At 36.2% G+C, this 19237-nt stretch overlaps 1 protein-coding gene across 17 annotated transcripts in view; it reads left to right on the forward strand.

Moving 5' to 3' along the window:
• Nucleotides 1–19178, forward strand: part of rdgA (retinal degeneration A) — a 1310388-nt gene extending 1291210 nt beyond the window's left edge. For 15 of the 17 annotated variants that reach the window (XM_067783802.1, XM_067783805.1, XM_067783804.1 and 12 more), the window contains one exon: nt 9651–19178. In XM_067783802.1, coding sequence (XP_067639903.1) covers nt 9651–9891 — 241 coding nt within the window. In that variant the 3' untranslated portion in view covers nt 9892–19178. Of the gene's footprint in view, nt 1–8225; nt 8574–9650 lie in introns of those variants that run through there. The other 2 variants (XM_067783806.1, XM_067783807.1) reach the window with 2 other exon arrangements.
• The last annotated feature ends 59 nt before the right edge of the window (nt 19179–19237 follow it).

Below are 19237 nucleotides of genomic sequence, written 5' to 3' on the forward strand. Positions count from 1 at the left end.
TTGCAATAAATTTCGTTTCAATACAACTATTAGAGTGAAAATTGGTAAACCGCATTCTGCTATGATGGGAAAGCTTTCTAAAAAAAAGGGCGCAATCGGTCAGTAGCCACGCCTCTTTCTGTATATAGAATTTTCCGCACAGAACATGCGATATTTGAGTATCTAAAGAAGCCACGTTATTTAAATTTGGCGTGTAAATTACTAACATTGCATGTAGTTGATCCACATAATTTTTTGGACAATGGGTGTGGCACCGCCTACTTTCCAAATACGATTTTTTGGACTTTCAAGAGCGCTAACTCGTACACCCTTTGAGCTATGTTTTTGCAAATAGCTAAGCGAACTTCATATTTGTATTTGTACATGCCGCCAGAAAAATTTTAAAATCGAATTTAAGTCACACCCACTTGTATATAAAAATATCAAAACTGCCTACTTGAAGTCATTGCTAAATACGTGAATATTTATTTATTTATTTATTTATTTATTTATTACAGCTTATAAGCCTAGATTAATAACTCCATATCACATATTACATATTATATGAGATCTCTTCTATCTATCTTGTTGCAGTTGTACGACAATATGATATTAATTTCTTTTTAAATACATTCAGCTCTTCACAGTTTCTTATATCTATAGGAAGTTCATTAAATCTTTTTAATCCTTTGTAAAATAAGTTGAGCTGTCCGCTTTCTGTGGAAAAGAGCGGAAGCCTAAAATTATTCTTATTTCTAGTATTAATATTGTGAATATCTTTTTGGTATGCAATATTATTGCTCAAATACTCCGGTAAATTCCCTTTTTTAATATTAAAAACAAAAAGCATTACAAAATAAAGTATACGCTGTTTAACACTAAGCCATTGTAATATGTTCAGCATATCACTTGTCGGAGTATCACGTTCTTTATTTAATATAAATCTCATCGCCTTATTTTGCATTTTCTGTAAGCTATCTATTATGTTATCTGCCACCAGAAACAGTATGGTAGGGCAGTAAGTAAAATGGGGATCCACTATAGTTCTATATACTAAGATCTTGTGCTTCTTCGATACGTATTTACATGACCTGTACAGGAAACCAATTTTTTTAGCAATCTTTTGCTTAAGACCATTTATGTGGTCTTCAAATTTCAATCTATTATCAATAACTATACCTAAATAGTTTAGTTTTGACACTTCCATAAGTACACTGTTGTCTATTTTTAGTTCATAACTGTTACTAACGGGAGTTCTACTCAGAATCATATACTTGGTCTTATCGGCATTTATCTTTAATTTGTTTTGGCACGTCCATAGGTATATATTATCTAGGTCTGATTGCATTTTTTGCATAGCTATATTAAAATTTGTATCGCTTATCAAAATGAAAGTATCATCTGCAAACAACTTTAAGTTACAATGCTTTACTGATTTAATTATATCATTTATATATATTTTAAACAATATTGGTGCAAGTACTGATCCTTGTGGAAGGCCAATATCGACTGGTGTTTCATTTGAGAGAAATGTTCCATTTACTAGTGTTCTTTGGCGGCGATTTGAGAAGTAACTTTTGAACCATGCAAGCGCTTTATCTCTCACTCCAATGCTGTAAAGTTTTTCTATCATAATTTGTTGAGATATTGTTTCGAACGCTCGTTTTAGGTCTATATGTCGGAGTTATTTCGGGTCTATTGCGGGATCATTTGGGGATCCTTGTGGTATCATTTCTGGATGACTTTCGGGATCCTGCCAGGGTCATTTCGGGACTTTTTCGGGATCATTTGGGCATCCTTCCGGCATCATTTCTGGATAGTTTTCGCGATCCGTCCGGGATGCAGTGAGGGTCGTTTCGGGACTATTTCGGGAACCTTCCAGGATCATTACTGTATGGTTTTCGGGACCCCGTGACGGTAATTTCGGAAATTTTTCGGGATCATTTGGCAACCCTTACGGCATCATTTCTGGATGGTTTTTGGGATCCGTCCTGGATTCGTTCAGGGTCATTTCGGGACGTTTTCGGGACTACGTCGGGATCATTTGGGGACCCTTTCCGGCATCATTTCTGGATAGTTTTCGGGATTTGTCCGGGATCCCGTGGGGTCATTTCGGGCCTATTTTGGTATCATTTTGGGAGCCTTCCGGGATCATTTAAGGATTCTTCGAAACCGGTAGTTCAGCACACATGATTTTTTAAATTATGAGCTTTTATGGCCATGGATTTGCTGCAAATTATTCGTAATTAAAATTCGGTATGTTTTATCTTTAATATCTAACACAGCTTTCTCGTTCTATTTTTGATTATTTTAAATGAATCTTGTAACGAACTGTTATAACTATAATTACACTATTTGTAATATTTTAACCAACTAAATACCCGAAAAAGCAACACTATTTTCATCTAAAAAATTCTCTTTGGTTTTAGCTAATTGTAGTTTCTCCCCTTTGTTATATGAATAGTAATTCCTTCACCCCTGTCATATCAATTAATTAAACTTAAAAACAACATGTATTTTTTTAATTCGAAAAAACTGTATTGTACTATTCACGTAAGCGTGCTTTACTCTATTACAAAAATTAAATACATTGAAAAAAATAATGTTTAAACAGATGGCTTGATAAGCAGGCTAACGTGAATAGCCATGTATTTTAATTTCTTCTTGCGGACGGGGCCACGGGTAAAGGATAGTATATACATAAATGCAGCTATGTACATACATATTTACGTTCTTAGCAAGACTTCAAGTAGCCAGTTTTTATATTTTTATATACAAGTGGGTGTGACTTTAATTCGATTTTAAAATTTTTCTGGCGGCATGTACAAATACAAATATGAAGTTCGCTTACCTATTTGCAAAAACATAGCTCAAAGGGTGTACGATTTATCGCTCTTGAAAGTCCAAAAAATCTTATTTGGAAAGTAGGCGGTGCCACACCCATTGTCCAAAAATAGTATGTGGATCAACTACATGCAATTTCAGTAATTTACACGCCAAATTTAAATAACGTGGCTTCTTTAGATACTTAAATATCGCATGTTCTGTGCGGAAATTTCTATATACATAAAGGGGCGTGGCTACTGACCGATTATTAACATAAATTTTCAAAAGTCCATGTGGTTTTAAATTTAGGGAATCCAGAATTTATTGGTACCAATTTTTTTTAATTCGGATAAGCCGAAATTTTATTTTGGTCTTGGAAAGTAAAAGTCCACATTTAACTTTTATTTACGGACTTTTACTTTTAGAAGTCCTAATCTAACTAGTTCTATCAGACTCAGGTAATAAAAATCCGAAAATAATTTTTATCTTGAGCCAAATATATTAAAAGTCCAAAACTAATAATTTTGCAACGAATTATATTATAAAAGGAATAATAGTTTCCATCCCTCTGATATTCACATGTAAGTAATAGAGCTGTAAAAATATCGATTTAAAATCGGTACATATTTGGTTTTTTTGTGCTGATAATAATATTTCTCATTCACAGAGCAACTCAACCCCTACACACTTATAGCGCATTTCTTTTCGTTTTGTCCTGAAGAAAAGACACAGTTACAAATTCACAATTTGTATATATAAAAAATTTCATAGAACCTCCATTGTCTTAACAACTGTCTGAATTTCGTATGAAAGTGCAAAGAAAAAGCACTTCCATATGAAGCCAAGGCACTTCGGTATGATATTCAAATTAACACTAACAAATTGACAACAAACAATTTTTCAAAAATATTGTAGCACGACAAGTTATCTTGTTAACGCAGAGTTTATATAAAAAATTTGCCAAAAATGTATGGGCCTAACTCCTTATGTCAGGTTAACTCTGAATTAAAAAAATTATTTGTCGTTCTGCAAGTGGTTCTAAGGGCACCATCAAAATTCTTTAAACATTTGAAATAAATTCTTTTTTTTCTTTTTTCAATTTGAAAGTTTCAGTTGACATAAAATTTTGTATATGTATTGTCATTTGCATTTTAATATGAAAACATTTGAACAGCCCTGCTCATTAATATCGAGCATTGAAACATTAACATTTAAACATTATTAAAAGAATCCGTACAGTGCTTTTGAATTTTTTCTCGTTCAAGACATCTTAAAAGTATTTTATTATGAGAAAGAAAATTTTCTATAAATCGATATTTTTAATTACAGAAGCCTCGGATTTTACCATGCTAAATTCACCAGTTTCATGCATGTAGTTTTATGACAATTAGTTCCGGATGTTCAGGGGGTTCGGAAGCTTGCTCCACTGGTAGGAATTTATAATGGGCGTCTCAGCAAACACAATCGTTGAGTGATAATGATATTATAGTGAAGTGTGCAAAATAATATAAAAAGTCCTTTTCTTAAAAGTTTAAGGATAATTATTTCATTTGGCAGTTGACTCAACTTGCACTTCAGAGAACAAATATTTCATCACTCAACTGACGGAGACATGTTTGCAACGTATCATCACAAATTGTGTTCGCTGAAAACGCCCACTGCCAGTGACTGAAAAACTATCACAGTGCTAGTGGTTGAACTCCTTCGAAACGGCTCTACCGATTCTTATGAAATTTTGTGAGCATATTGAGTAGGTCTGAGAAACGGATCTTATCCATTTTCCATACCCCAAAAGTAGTAAGGGTATCCACCCATTAATTTTTTGCAGGCACAATTTTTGGTTTTTGTTTGAAACAGCTTTCAAAAATACATGCTGGGATGATAACCGGGACTGAGACGGGGAATAAGGAATGGAGAAGAATAAAAAGAACTAGAGATAAAAAAACGAGGGAAGGAGAAAGAGATAGTTAGGCGAAGATTGATAGCAATAGATGGAGCGGAGGAGGGAGAAAGAGAGGGAGCTAGAGAGAAAAGAAGGGTTAGAAACGGCGTAGAGGTAGAAAGGAGACGAAGAGAGAGTATTGAATAAAAAGATAAAGAAAAGGGGGAGAGAGAGTTAGAGGTTAAAACTTATTAGAAGTTGTGCAGCTAGACAAAGGCAAAACAATGTCTGCGGGATCTGCTAGTATTTCTGTGTCCGTTTTGATAAGTTTTTTGGCTGTGGCTACACTAGTTACAGTATTAAAATGTAATTTATTCTGAAAATGTTGTGTTGAATATTCACATCAATAAGTGATACTAGCATCCCTAATCCGATACTAAGCAGCCACTTGTATGTACGTAAGCAAATGAATCATCATTTACACATGCACCTACAAGGCAGCAGAGAGATACTCACCATCGCCCGAAGTAGTACTCACATATACACACGCATATGGCTATGCGAGAGACTTAAAACTACAAATATAAATGTACATATATGGCTTGAAACCAAGCATAAAGCCCCCATTACTGATACTTAGCATAGACTTGACTTGACTTGGCGTAAACTTGGCAACTTAGCCACGATTATACTCCACTTGGCGCATACAATCTGGCATCATAATCAGCGTTAAAATTTATTTTTAAATAAATGTCAATTTGTATGACAAAATGTCAAAATGAAATGGAAAAAAACAAATGGCATCTCAAAATGTAAACGTCACTTAGAACTTACATAGAAAATCAAAATTCAACAGACTTCTAAGTCAAGTTAAGTGTTGCCAAGTTTTGAGTAATCAGTAACATGCAATGTTCATTTAACAGAACTGTAAGTGACAGTTCTCAAGTCAAGTCAAGTCTATGCTAAGTATCAGTAATGGAGCCTTAAAGTTCGCGAAGTTACTAGACCTAATGCTGGCTGGCAACAGCAAAAAATGCTGCTGGTAATCATAGCAACGGGTGGTTACCATAGCAATCGGCGCGACAGGCGGTAGTCGTGCTCACACGTACTTGTTGTCGGCTTCGCGTTGATGAAAATCGAAATTTTTTGATTTTTTCGCTTCACACCTGGTCTATTTGATCGTGGCCAACGTGACTGACAAGCATTAGTGTATTAGTTTTGTGAGAAAGTGAAATGAGCAAGTTCGCGGAAGAAAAAGATTTTACGTTGCGGTTTATTGAAACCTACGAATGCTTCAGAGTCCATGCATAATGCATCAGAGTCCATGCGCAAAAAGTTTGCATATTCCTCTGTACATGACGCTTTTAACTCCTTTACAAGCCAACCTAATAAAACCGCACTGCGTTTTTTTAGCGCACGCAAACAACCGGCGTTTTTTGCCCTAACCCAAATAAGCATGCGTTGCGACAATGTAAAGCTGGAGACATTGGTGCTTTATCGGTAACCGTATCGGTAACCTTTTAACAGCTGATTCGACCAACCTTATGAGTGTAGGGTTATATTTATATTCAACTTTAAATGTACCTACTTTAAAAAAATTCAATTTATTGTAGAAGCGATTAATAATTCGGACATTAATTTAAAAATTTTACAAAGTGAACAACAACAAGACAGTGAATTAAGCAAACTTACCTCAGAGCAAACATTTTTAAATTTGAAACTAATAAAAATTCCTGTTCTTAACTTTAATATATGGTGCGAAGTGTCAGGAGAAAATCCTAGGCCTTTCATTCCAAACAATTTAAGAAAAATAATATTTGATATGTTACATGGGATTTCACATCCTGGTAGTAGAGCTACACGTCGTTTGATAGTTAAGAAATATTTTTGGCCTAAAATGAATAAAGATATTAATACTTGGTCTAAAGAATGTATAAGTTGTCAAAAATCGAAAGTACATCGTCATACAAAATCTCCAGTTATGAAAATTCCAATTCCAAAATCTAGATTTGAACACATTCACTTAGATATTGTTGGACCCTTACCTGTTTCAAAAGGATATCGTTACATATTAACTATAATTGATAGATTTACACGTTGGCCAGAGGCATTCGCACTAAGAGATATTTCTGCAGTTACGGTTGTAAATAAATTTTTTAAAGAATATATTTCACGTTTTGGAGTTCCATTAGAAATAACAACAGATCAGGGATCTCAATTTACTTCAAACTTGTTTTCAGAATTAACGAAACTTCTTGGAAGTCATCAAATAACAACTTCTCCTTATCATCCCCAAGCTAATGGAATGATAGAACGTTTTCATAGACAGCTTAAATCTTCAATAATGGCTAGGAATGGATCCAGAGATTGGTATGAAGAGTTACCAATAGTACTTATGGGTTTGCGATCGATTTTTAAAGAAGATATTTCAGCAACACCGGCTGAAATGGTTTATGGACAAAATTTAAGATTACCTGGTGAATTATTTGTTTCAACTACAGAGAATATAACTTCAACGGATGTTTTAAGTAGTTTGCGTGAACATTTTAAAAATTTTAAATCAAATTTGGAACATCATCAAAATTCTAGTAGTATTTTTGTTCCGAAAGATTTAAAAGATTGTCATTTTGTTTTTGTACGTGTAATAAACAAACATTCCTTGCAACATCCGTATGAAGGTCCTTATAGAGTTATTGAAAAAGATATTAAAAACTTTAAAATTGAAATAAACAATGAAATTAAATCTATTCCTATTGATCGTTTAAAACCAGCAATGATTGATAAAATACAGATACCTAACACAAAAACAAAAAAGAAAGTTACTTTTAATTTATTTAACATTAAATCTCCGGAAGGGGGAGTATTGTAGGGTTATATTTATATTCAACTTTAAATGTACCTACTTTAAATAAATTGAATTTTTTTGTTCTTGTTAATTTTTATTTTTCAATTGTAAAATATTGTCTTTCAAAAATTTTCATTCGGTTGAAATATTTAAAAACGTTTTGTAACATACTTTTAGGAGCGGTTAAATAAAAATATTTTATAAAAATAAATAGTGCTTATTATTAAATAGTGATTTATATATTAAATACCACAATGAGAATCAATGCAATCGATTATTGGTGCCGCTAAGGTCGTAACCGTATCGTAGCCAACCAATTGGGTTTTGGTTTACCGTCGTAACGATAAACAGCTGATTACGTTAGGGATACGGATACAGCGATATGACATACGGCACCAATGACTCCAGCTTAAAGCATGTATGCAAACGTCAAATCTAAATGTCACGCAGAACAAAAATTGGAAATCGAGTTAGGTTTTTACGCAGCAAATTCAATTTGGGTTGCTCTCATACAAGTTGTATGTGCATGAGACATTTTTGACAGAAAATGACTTGCGTGCGTTTATATTAGGTTGGCTTGTTAAGAGGTTCTCATGCGTAAACTGTTTATGTTTTGCATACAAAGTTTTCATCCACAATTTTATTTTTTTTATTTTCTTTCTTTTTCCTTTTTTTCCGCCAAAACAACTGCAGTTACCAGCAATACAAAATCGTCATCCGATGACATGTTTATGTCCGCACGCTACGAATTTTCAATACAAATGGCGCTTGATGCTTTCTGCTTGTGTGGTGGCCGGGCAAGTGACAATCACCCGATACGTACACAACCACCCTATGCTATGGTTACCCACAGCATTTTTTGTTCTGTTGCCAGCCAGCATTAGGAGAAATGAGTGCACGAGGCAACAGAGAGTATACAAGCAGAGCAAGCTGAGTAGTCAGTAATCAGTTTCGATTTAAGCACGCTATTAGTTGCGAAGTGAAGTTTATTTGTGTAGTACTCTCAAAGTAGTCTAATAAAGACCATTTTGTAATACAGAATATTGGAGTGATTTATTCAACAGTTTAGCGATTCGAACGTTTGCAGAAGGTGCCGATATACTGCTGTTTAAACGTTTTTGTTTTTGTATTCAATAATCGAATGTACCTAAATTTAAATTTTTTCTTTTCACACTTATGCTGCTACAATCAGACAAATTTTATAGGCTGTCTTGTTTTGATTTCGAATTCAAAACACATTGCGAGCATTTTCTATTAGCAATATAGGTGTATTACATATATGGCAGAAGGTGTAAAATAAGCGGAGTTTCCCAAAATTCGTTACAATATGTTTTCTAACTTTTTTATATAGATTTAACGCTCTTACAAATCAGTTTTATGAAGACGAACATTGAAAAAATTTCGTTATGTTATCAAAGGTTTTACCGAGATTCGAACCACGTAACTGTTTTGTTAGTTTTCAATAAAAATGTGATGCCTTCTTTTTTCGATTTCCTAAGAATTTAAGATCAATTCTTAAAACAAAATTCACATTCAACGAACGCGCTAGCACTCAACTACTTCTACGGGGTGACGTGACATGGTAGTTTGAATGTAAAAGCAGTTTTTGTATAATTTAATTTTTTTAGCTTGGTAAACTTTTTATTTAGAATAAAACGTCATTTGTTGTGTATTTTTTTTAAATATCTGAGATTTTCTGAAGTACATTTGAGTTCTTTTGGAATACATTTGACTCATTTTGAAATAATTGTTCCATCTTCTGGAATAAATTTGTGGTTTTCTGAAATACATTTTAGGTTTCTTTGAATACATTCGAAAGATCTGAAACACAGCGGACTTTGTATGAAATACACTTGAGCTTTTCTGAAATAAAAATGAGGTTTTCTGAAATAAAATGGGAATATCTGAAATATATTTGTGTTTTTCTGAAAAGATTAAAATCTTTCTGTTATTTATTCGCGCTTTTCTGAAACACAATTGATTTTTCTGAAATAGGTGTGTCCTTTACCTAAATACAATTGGAAATGGTGTAGTTCAGAACTAAAGATTTTCATGCATTTCCCATATATAGACATAGCTCAAATCGCATTTTCTAACTCCTTTTCTTCCCTTTTATAGGGCACAAACGGCACTACATATTGCTGCCGAACATAATCAGCGGGATGTTTGTGTTATGCTAGTGGCGGCTGGTGCAAATCTACAAGCACGCGATCTATGCGGCAATACGCCAATGATGGTGGCCTTCAATAAGAATTTAACAGAAATAGCAACATATTTGGAAAGTAAGATGTTATATGGTACAATAAATAGTACAACAACAACAAAAGCTAGTAAAACGAAAAAACGCAATCAATTGTAACAAGAAACAAACAAAACAAAAATTAACTAACGTAATTGAGCAGCTAACGAAAATTTGAGCTAACTATGTAGATATATATATGTATGTGGGTAGGCGGCTATAACAAATTAAGCTTAAAAAATAGAAATGAAGTTCCAGATCCAACCAAAGCTCTAAAGCTAAACAATAGAATGTATGCATATTTATGTATAGCCCTTGCAATGTCGAAAAACCCCTTATTTTGTGAAATGCAGAGTAGTTTGTAGAAAAGCTACTTTAAGCTTTGTTTTGTCATAGTTTAATTTTTAGGTTTACAGCTTAAATTTTAAGTTTTTCTTTATTGTTTAAATTTGTTTTATTTTGAGTTTTAATTTTATAATTTTAGCGTTAATTACAGACACAGCACCTTATAATGCATTCTAGATATGTTTCTTTTATTTTTATTTTAAAAAACGATGTAACATAAACAAAATGTAGAGTTTTAAGTTTACTGAATTTTTATTAATTCAAAATTATTTCTTATATTTTAAAATTTACTACTAATACAACATAAATGGTGACGTTAAAAAAAAATTTTAAATATGGGAAAATATCAAATGTGACACAAACATTCCAATGAATTATTAAGGTCAAGAGCGTTTTCTTCTAATGCAGAGACAGTAAATGTAATGAAGATGACGTTCGCACAGCGAAAATGAAACAACAAACTTAAACGCGTGGAAATTAAGCAAATATATTATATTTAACTATGAATAAATTATTATTAGCAATTAAGTATACTAAAATGAAAATTAAAAAATCACGTCTAAAAGTGCAATAAGAAATTCATTATTTTCGCTAAGAAAAAATATAAATAATTTATTAGGTAGTTTAGGTAACTCTATTCGGAACGACTTTATCGAGAATTTATGTAGTACATGAAAATTACACATAAAAATTATAAAATAATTGACGCAAACTTAATAATTGATTTAATTATATAATTCAGGCATGCTTAACCAACGAAACGATATCATTTCGTTACGATAATCAACGTTAATAAACGAAACGAAGTCATTTCGTTTCGTTTATTAACGTTAAGATCGTCAAATTAACGAAATGATTTCGTTTCGTTTTCTGCCATATCAAAACGAAATCAAATCGTTTATGTTGATTATTAATTTCAAAATATGCTGGCAAAGCTGATTGATGGCGGAGTCATTAAAGGTGAAAGCATTAGCCAAGCTGATTGCAACTTTTCTCATGAATTTTGACAGTACGAACATTTCTCAAAGTATTTTTGACATTACCACCAACGAATTACACAAACAAATTACATAGAGTTTGTGTGTGTATGTGCGCTCGTTGTTGCCACCTTACGGCTTCACCATTGCTATAGCATTGCCAGCACAATTCAAACATAAAGTATCACGTTTTTGTTAACGTTTTTAACGTTAACGAAAGCTTTTCGTTTCAGTTAAAAACGAGATACAATTTATCTTGATAATTACTTTATCGATAATATTTCGAAGTGTTTCAACGGAAACGGTGGAAATTTTTTGATAAACGATTAGCTTAACGTTAAGGTGCATCCCTGATATAATTAGTCATAATTGCAATGAAAAATGCCATTTAACACTTACATATATACGCCAACACATTAACCTGTAGTACACATTAAGGCGGGTCAACTCTTATGAAGTTTTTTTTTTTTTTTTGTTATTGTTACTAGGATATTCGCATTCGACATACATAAAGAACATTCCAGTGAGCTATGCAACTCTGGGTCACGTTCAAATGGAATGAACCTCATGAGTTCTATGTATGAGAGTTGGCAGCACTCAAATCGTGTGTACACATAGTAGGGTGCCGGTTATTTACAAAGTTTTTTCCCGAATCGCAAACTAAAATTTTAGTTTCAAATTCGAAACAAATTCACAAATTAGGATTAAGTGCTATTCCATCTTTAAGCCATATACAATTATATGAGGTTTTTCACTTAAAAAATAACTAGAATACGAATCACAAATCACACAGAGAAGATTGCGCATTGCGCATGTAAACAAAAGATCAGCTGTTTTTTGTTGGGCAATTTTTACGTCATTTTACTTTAGCTCTTGTTTTTCTCTCTCTTTCTTTCATTCGCTCAAGCAGCCTACTGTGACGTATGCCGTATTCCAGTGAGTTTTACAGCTCTGGATCACGCTCAATTCTCACGGGAATGCTCTGGATCATTGAGAAACTTGAGAAGCAGATGTCGTGAAATTTTCGCACACGTGAAATGTGATAGGCAGATGGCGCCGCTGTTTTTCATTTAACTCATACGGCGAAAGGCTAAGCAGCGGCATCTATTTTTGAAAAATTAGGTTTATTACAGGCGGCGTTGCCAAACTAAAAAGAAGTAATTAACAAATTATCTGGCTCACAAATTGAACCTTCTGGCTCAAATAGTTGTTGTTGCATTTACATGCAAAATTATTTATCTGGCTCAGGATTTTGCCACCGGATGATAGCAGTAGATGCGCAGAACGAAGCAATTTTGAACTGGTGAATGCGCAATCTTCTGTGTGTGATTTGTGAGAATACTAATACTTAACCATTCGATTAGCGGTGAATAAATTCAACACATCTTAGCATTGTCGTCTGGTCAGACGAAATATTACACTTTGAACTTTATCCACAAATATTTGAATTTTTATTTAAAATTTGAAGAAAACTGTTGTTGTTGTTGTTGTTGTAGCAATGCTCGCCCCACCTAATAGCCGCGACCGATCACAAATTGTCATCAATATCCTCTAACGGGAGTCCAAGGAAACTTGCCGTTTCAACAGGGGTGGACCATAAGGAAAGGGGTGAGGCGTTGGTTCCACATTACAATTAAAGAGATGGTTGGTGTCATGTGGGGACACATTGCAAGCAGGGCATACATTTTGTATGTCGGGGTTGATTCTGGATAGGTAAGAGTTTAACCTGTTACAGTATCCAGAACGAAGTTGAGCAAGAGTGACACGCGTTTCCCTGGGGAGTATGCGTTCCTCTTCTGCGAGTTCTGGATATTTTTCTTCAAGTACTGGATTCACCGGGCAATTCCCGACATAAAGGTCCGACGCCTGTCTATGGAGTTCACCAAGGACCTGCTTGTGTTTTTCCGCTTCATACGGCTGGGTTCTCAGGTGCCGTATTTCCTCAAAATGCTTACGGAGATGACTCCATAGGCCCCTAGGCGGTGCTGGTTCGTCAATCAGATGTCTGTTGGGATGCCCAGGTTTCTGGGTATTCAACAGAAACTGTTTGGTCAGCATCTCATTTCTCTCCCTGATGGGGAGTATTCTCGCCTCATTATGCAGATGGTGTTCTGGGGACATAAGAAGACAGCCCGTGGCGATTCTGAGAGCAGTATTTTGGCAGGCCTGTAGTTTCTTCCAGTGGGTGGTTTTTAGGCTTGGCGACCATATGGGTGACGCGTAGCACGTAATCGGCTGGCTAATTGCTTTGTATGTGGTCAAGAGCGTTTCTTTATCTTTTCCCCAGGTACTGCCAGCAAGGGATTTGAGGATTTTATTACGGCTCTGAATTCTTGGAACAATTGCGGTTGCGTGCGCACCAAAATGTAGATCCTGATCAAACGGCACACCCAAGATTTTGGGGTGTAGGACAGTCGGTAGCGTAGTGCCATCGACGTGGATGTTCAATATGGTCGACATTTGGGGCGTCCATGTTGTAAATAAGGTCGCGGAAGATTTAGTCGGTGACAATGACAGGTTTCGCGAGGCGAAAAAACTGGAGAGATCAGGGAGATAGCCGTTTATTTTATTGCATAGCTCATCGACCTTTGGGCCTGGGCCTGTGGCCATTATTGTGCAGTCATCGGCGTAGGAAACGATTGTGACTCCTTCCGGTGGTGAAGGTAGCTTAGATATGTAGAAATTAAACAAAAGCGGGGATAGGACACCACCCTGTGGCACCCCTTGTTTAATTCTCCTTTGTTTTGATGTTTCGTTTCTGAATTGCACCGATGCCTGCCGACCACCCAGGTAATTTGCGGTCCACCTTTTAAGACATGGGGGAAGGGTAGACCCTTCCAGGTCTTCCAGTAACGAGCCATGGTTGACCGTATCAAAAGCTTTTGATAGGTCTAACGCTACGAGTACTGTTCTATGGTGGGGATATTGATTCAAACCGCAATTTATCTGGGTGCTAATGACATTTAGCGCGGAGGTAGTGCTATGGAGTTTTCTGAAGCCATGCTGATGAGGGGCTAGCTGCAAATGTGCTTGGAAATGAGGGAGCAAAATGGCTTCAAGCGTCTTTGCCACTGGCGATAGGAGAGATATCGACGATATAACTCACCTACGTTAGCTGGTTTCCCAGGCTTTAGTAGCGGGACCACCTTGGCCATTTTCCATTTCTCGGGTATGACAAAGGTGGAAAGAGACAGGTTGAAGACATGCGCTAAATATTTGAAACCCTCTTTCCCTAGGTTTTTAAGCATCGGCATGGCTATGCCGTCTGGGCCCACTGCTTTGGATGGTTTAGCGCGACCAATGGCGTCCTCAACCTCTCTAGCGGTGATGGTAATTGGTGACGCGTTGAGTTTGTGTTTATGTGCACGTCTATTGGCTCTCCGTCTATCTTTGTCGACCGTAGGATGCATTACATATTGTCGGCAGAAAGCGCTCGCGCATTTTTTCGCATCCGACAGCACCTTATCGCCAAAGGCGATGGAAACTTTGTCTTTGTGCTTAGTCGGATTCGATAGGGACTTTACGGTGGACCAAAGTTTACCTACACCGGTAGAGAGGTTACAACCTCTTAGGTGCTCTTCCCATTTCGCCCGCTTGTGTTCGTCCACAAGCGATCTGATGCGTTGGTTTATATCCCTTATTTGGGGGTCGCCTGGATCAAGCTGTCTTATAAGGTCGCGTTCCTCGCTAAGCTCGCGGCCTCCGCCGGGAAGTGGGGCCGGATTTCGGGAATTCTCGCGGCGGGAATGAAATGTGCCGAGGCGGATTCAATGAGCTTACGGAAGGCACGCTCCCCTTGGCGGGCATCAGTCGGGATAGGGAGGGCAGCAAAGCTGCTGTCTGTTGCAGATTTATATTCTTCCCACTTTCCTTTTTTGAAGTTTATGAAAGTGCGTTTTTCGGTGACGATGAAGTCGGCGGTACGCTCGAACGAAATAAGTATGGGCAGGTGGTCGGATGCCAATGTTACCATCGGCTGCCAGTTGACGCAGTTTACGAGTTCTGCGCTCACGATTGAGATATCTGGCGAGCTATGACAGCTTCCTACCATACGTGTGGGGGCGTCTCCGTTAATTGTGCAGAACGTCGTTTCGTCTATTTGATCCGCCAAGATCTCACCCCTACTGTCCGCCCGCAAGTTTGAATGCCATAGGTCGTGATGGGCATTGAAATCGCCTAAGATAATGCGATTGTTGCCAGTGAGTAAGGCCTCGATATTAGGGCGGTATCCACTGGGGCAACAGGTGACAGGAGGGATGTAGATGTTGATGATTTCTAGATTTGCATCGCCTGACCGGACAGATAGGCCTTGACGTTCTAAGACATTGTCACTGCGGTCGATGCCAGGATCAAATATATGATGTTGCACAGAGTGGTGTATAATAAACGCGAGGCCGCCTCCATTTCCGCTCTCGCGGTCTTTCCTGTGGACATTATAACCAGAGCAGGTCTGCAATGCAGATCTTGCTGTGAGTTTAGTCTCTTGAATCGCAGCAATGCGGATGTTGTGCCGCTTCATGAAATCGACTATCTCCGTAATCTTCCCAGTTAGTCCATTACAGTTGAACTGCAGAATTCTGAAGTGCATGAGGGGTGACTACGCCTAGGTTGTGGAAGGCCAGGACGCAATTGCTGTTGTGGCCTTGGGACTGGGCGCCCTTGGGCAAGCATTGGGGTACCCGGATGATTTGGGTTTGCGACCTGGCAACATGGCGCGATGAAACCCGTCGAGTGGTTGCCGTCGCGGAGACCAGAACATCTAGGAAAGTGGCACCACCCAAGGCAGGAGCTGCATTGAGCGGATGTCGCAAACCTATATATTCTGTGCTGGCAGACGGTGCAAACGGAGGCAGGGACTAAGAGTCTGTTTCCCTGACCTGCACGATTGCTGCCAGAAAAGAGGGGAGGAGAAGAAGACGGGGGCAGGGGCTGATGCTCAGCATTGCTACCAGCTCTACTACGAAGGTAGTAGTTATGAGTGGTATCAGCTGTTTGAGTTGTTGGCGCCGTGGGGCGCGAGCAGCAGCGGGTACTTGTTGTGGCTTGCTGAGCAGCGAAGCTGCTGGAAGGTAGTGGGGATACGCTTAGGCGTAGACTACGGGACGCCCTTGGGCGTGAGCAGCAAGGAGCCACAAAAGATTTATAAAAGTTACGTGGACGTCGGGTTTTGGGATCAAGCCCAGAACAACCTGTCCGATGCAACCATCCCTTGCACGAGACACACTGAACAGAGTATGACCGTCCTAAAAAGATTCTTTTCTGGCAAATGCAGCAAAACCATTTCTCAGGACCGGGGTGAGGAGACGGACCCGGATTGGGTTCGATACCTTCCCGGAGTAAGAGAATATGTAGCAGTCCTGCTGCAAGGAGCTGCTGGGAGGATGACAATTTGTGGGAGGGACGAAACAAATTAAATGGGGTCACACTGAAATGACAGTCCTTGGTCGGGAAAAATCCCGAGTCGCTCCGGTACATAGAACCGACTGCCTTGGGAAGCGTTTGAAGAAAACTCGTCGCATACTGTGATAAGTTTGAATTTTTATTGATAAATTTTGAAATGAATTCGATCTATGAGGTTTTATAGGCTGAAAAATATGTTCGTCTAGCCAGACGACAACGCTGAAAAGTGACATAATCAAATTTGGTACAAAAAAAGATAAAACAAAATCCACAAATATTTGAAGAAACTCGTGGCACGCTGTGACTACCCAGAAATAAGTTCGAATTTTTATTGATAAATTTTGAAATGTATACGAACTATGAGGTCTTATATGCTATGTTCGTCAAGCCAGACAACAACGCTAAAATGTGACATAATCAACTTTGGTACAAAAAAACAGATAAAATAAAAAGGAAAAAATATCGATTTCGGAATTTTTATAAAGACCGCCTAAACTTAAAAAGTCACTAAAGCTTTTCATGATCGGGTGGGTAGCAGTAAAGTTATTCACGAAAATAAAGCCTTCTCGTCTGGCCAGATGCCACAATCTATCGGAGGATTAAGTCTATTGCTATATCCCTGTTCGCTGCTGTACCTATTTCAAAAGAAATTAAACTCATAAATCACTCAACTTATTTATAAAATTATAATTTTTTCCCTTTCATAAACAAAAACTTGTTTGATAAACGAACATCTGGCAGCTGTTCTAATTTTCTTTTTCGTTTTTATAAAAAATAGTTGAAATGGAAAGAAGCCCATTTTTCTTGGCTTTATAAACACATTTTATGAGGATTTCATAACAATATAATAATAAAGTTTTAATGAAGAGAACTTGATAAATTACTCGATTATCTTTCTGTTTGAAATTGGTAATATTGAGTCCGATATTGGAATATACATCAACTATTTGGAACCAGCGGGTTTAATGTGAAAAGTGCTCTGTCAACAAGTAGAGGTCAAATTCGTGATGAAACTTTAGTAGACCAAAAAAAGTACAAAACTGTAAATATTTTTACTTTTCTTCTTGATATCAAGCCAGTGGCACTGTTTCAGTGCCTTGGAATTTTCGATTCTAAAATTTATCGACGTTAGGAGGTAATATTGAGAAATTAATTACTTGTCGAAACCCCGAGGCTACACATGAATAATGATAACAACAATTTTGTAAAGCAGCAATTCTGCAACAGAGTTATTATGGTATTTTTCTGAAATGTGGTATAGCACATATAATTTTTTCTGAACAGATTTATTAGTCCATCCGATTTCTTTTTAGTTTGCATGCTTGTGTACATAGTTCTGAAGAGGTTTAACCTCGATACTCATCGAAATATTCATCCCTATTGTTGACAATATTGATGCAGAGACAGTTCCGAAATGTTCACGAGATCAAGAGACAGTCCCGAAAAAACAGTCAATAAATACGAAATTATCCACAAATGTTCTCAAATAGATCCTTCAAACAGAAATAGTGCCGAAATTATATCGAAAATCTGACTGAACGCGTAACTGTCTTGAAATTATCCATTTAGATTGTTTATTGAAATAGTCCCTGGCGAAATTTGCGATTATTATCGGACTCACATCAATAAGGAAATTCGACAAACAAATCTTACATGATACCGCGATTGCAAAAAATCAAACTTTCTATGAGTCTGCTTTTTTATATTAGATTTCAACCAATCAAATATTATGAAATCTTTTAATTGTTTAAAAAAAATTTTCGTAGTTATGCTCTAACTGATCTTTTTCATATAATTACAAGTAGCGCTCGTAGCTGCTAGGAATGATAGCAAAAACAAAATTAGCCCGCTCTAATACACATACAAACTAAAATTACTTTAATAATTGGATACTTTTCGCATTTAGTGTTGTAGTATAATATAGTATACATTAACGGAAAATTATATAGTATATTTAAACTTAATTATATTTACAATAAAAATCTGCAATTCAATTGAAACAAAATTAGAAACGCTAAAAAATACTTAATTGATTACAAAATTCCTCAGATTTCAAACGAAATAAATAATCAGAAAAAGAAAACCAAGTCAGGGGGCGCAAGCAAATTTCAATTGTGATATGGTAAAAAAAAATTATGAAAACTATAAAATTCACTAAAAATTTAATAGAACACACAAACAAAAAAATTGTTGATGGATTGTGAAATCACTTAAATTTGGTCTACCCTATGGTGCATGGTTTATAAAGAGTACCTACATAATATTATAAGTCTTCTTAAGAATACAGAGAACTTGAAAAATTTGGAAAAGAATGCGTATATAAGTGTTACTAATTGTTTCGAGCATATGAAAATGTAGCGTTATACAAAAACAAACACAGATACTAATATCAAATACTATTTTAAACACCTACAATGTTATTTCTCATTTCTCATTGTAACAGCTATTGTTAAACTTTTTGTAAATCATGCCACTTTGAAACGGTTTCCAAATAGTTTACGAATTGAATCATTTTACTTAAGCTTTTACAATGAATTTGTCAAGTTTTGAAGAACAACAACAATACTCAAAGAAAACTACTATACAATATACGTTTGAATTTACTTTTGTTTTGGATCTCAACTTGGTTTTAAAACAAAAATTATATTTAAATATACAAATTGAAAAAAAATACACACAGTTTGTTTTTATGTTATTTGTTTTATTAGTTTGATTTTTTTCAGGAAGCTTAGAGTTTTATCCAG

Source organism: Eurosta solidaginis, chromosome 4 (genome assembly GCF_040869045.1).
Source record: "Eurosta solidaginis isolate ZX-2024a chromosome 4, ASM4086904v1, whole genome shotgun sequence".
NCBI classification, from domain to species: domain Eukaryota; kingdom Metazoa; phylum Arthropoda; class Insecta; order Diptera; family Tephritidae; genus Eurosta; species Eurosta solidaginis.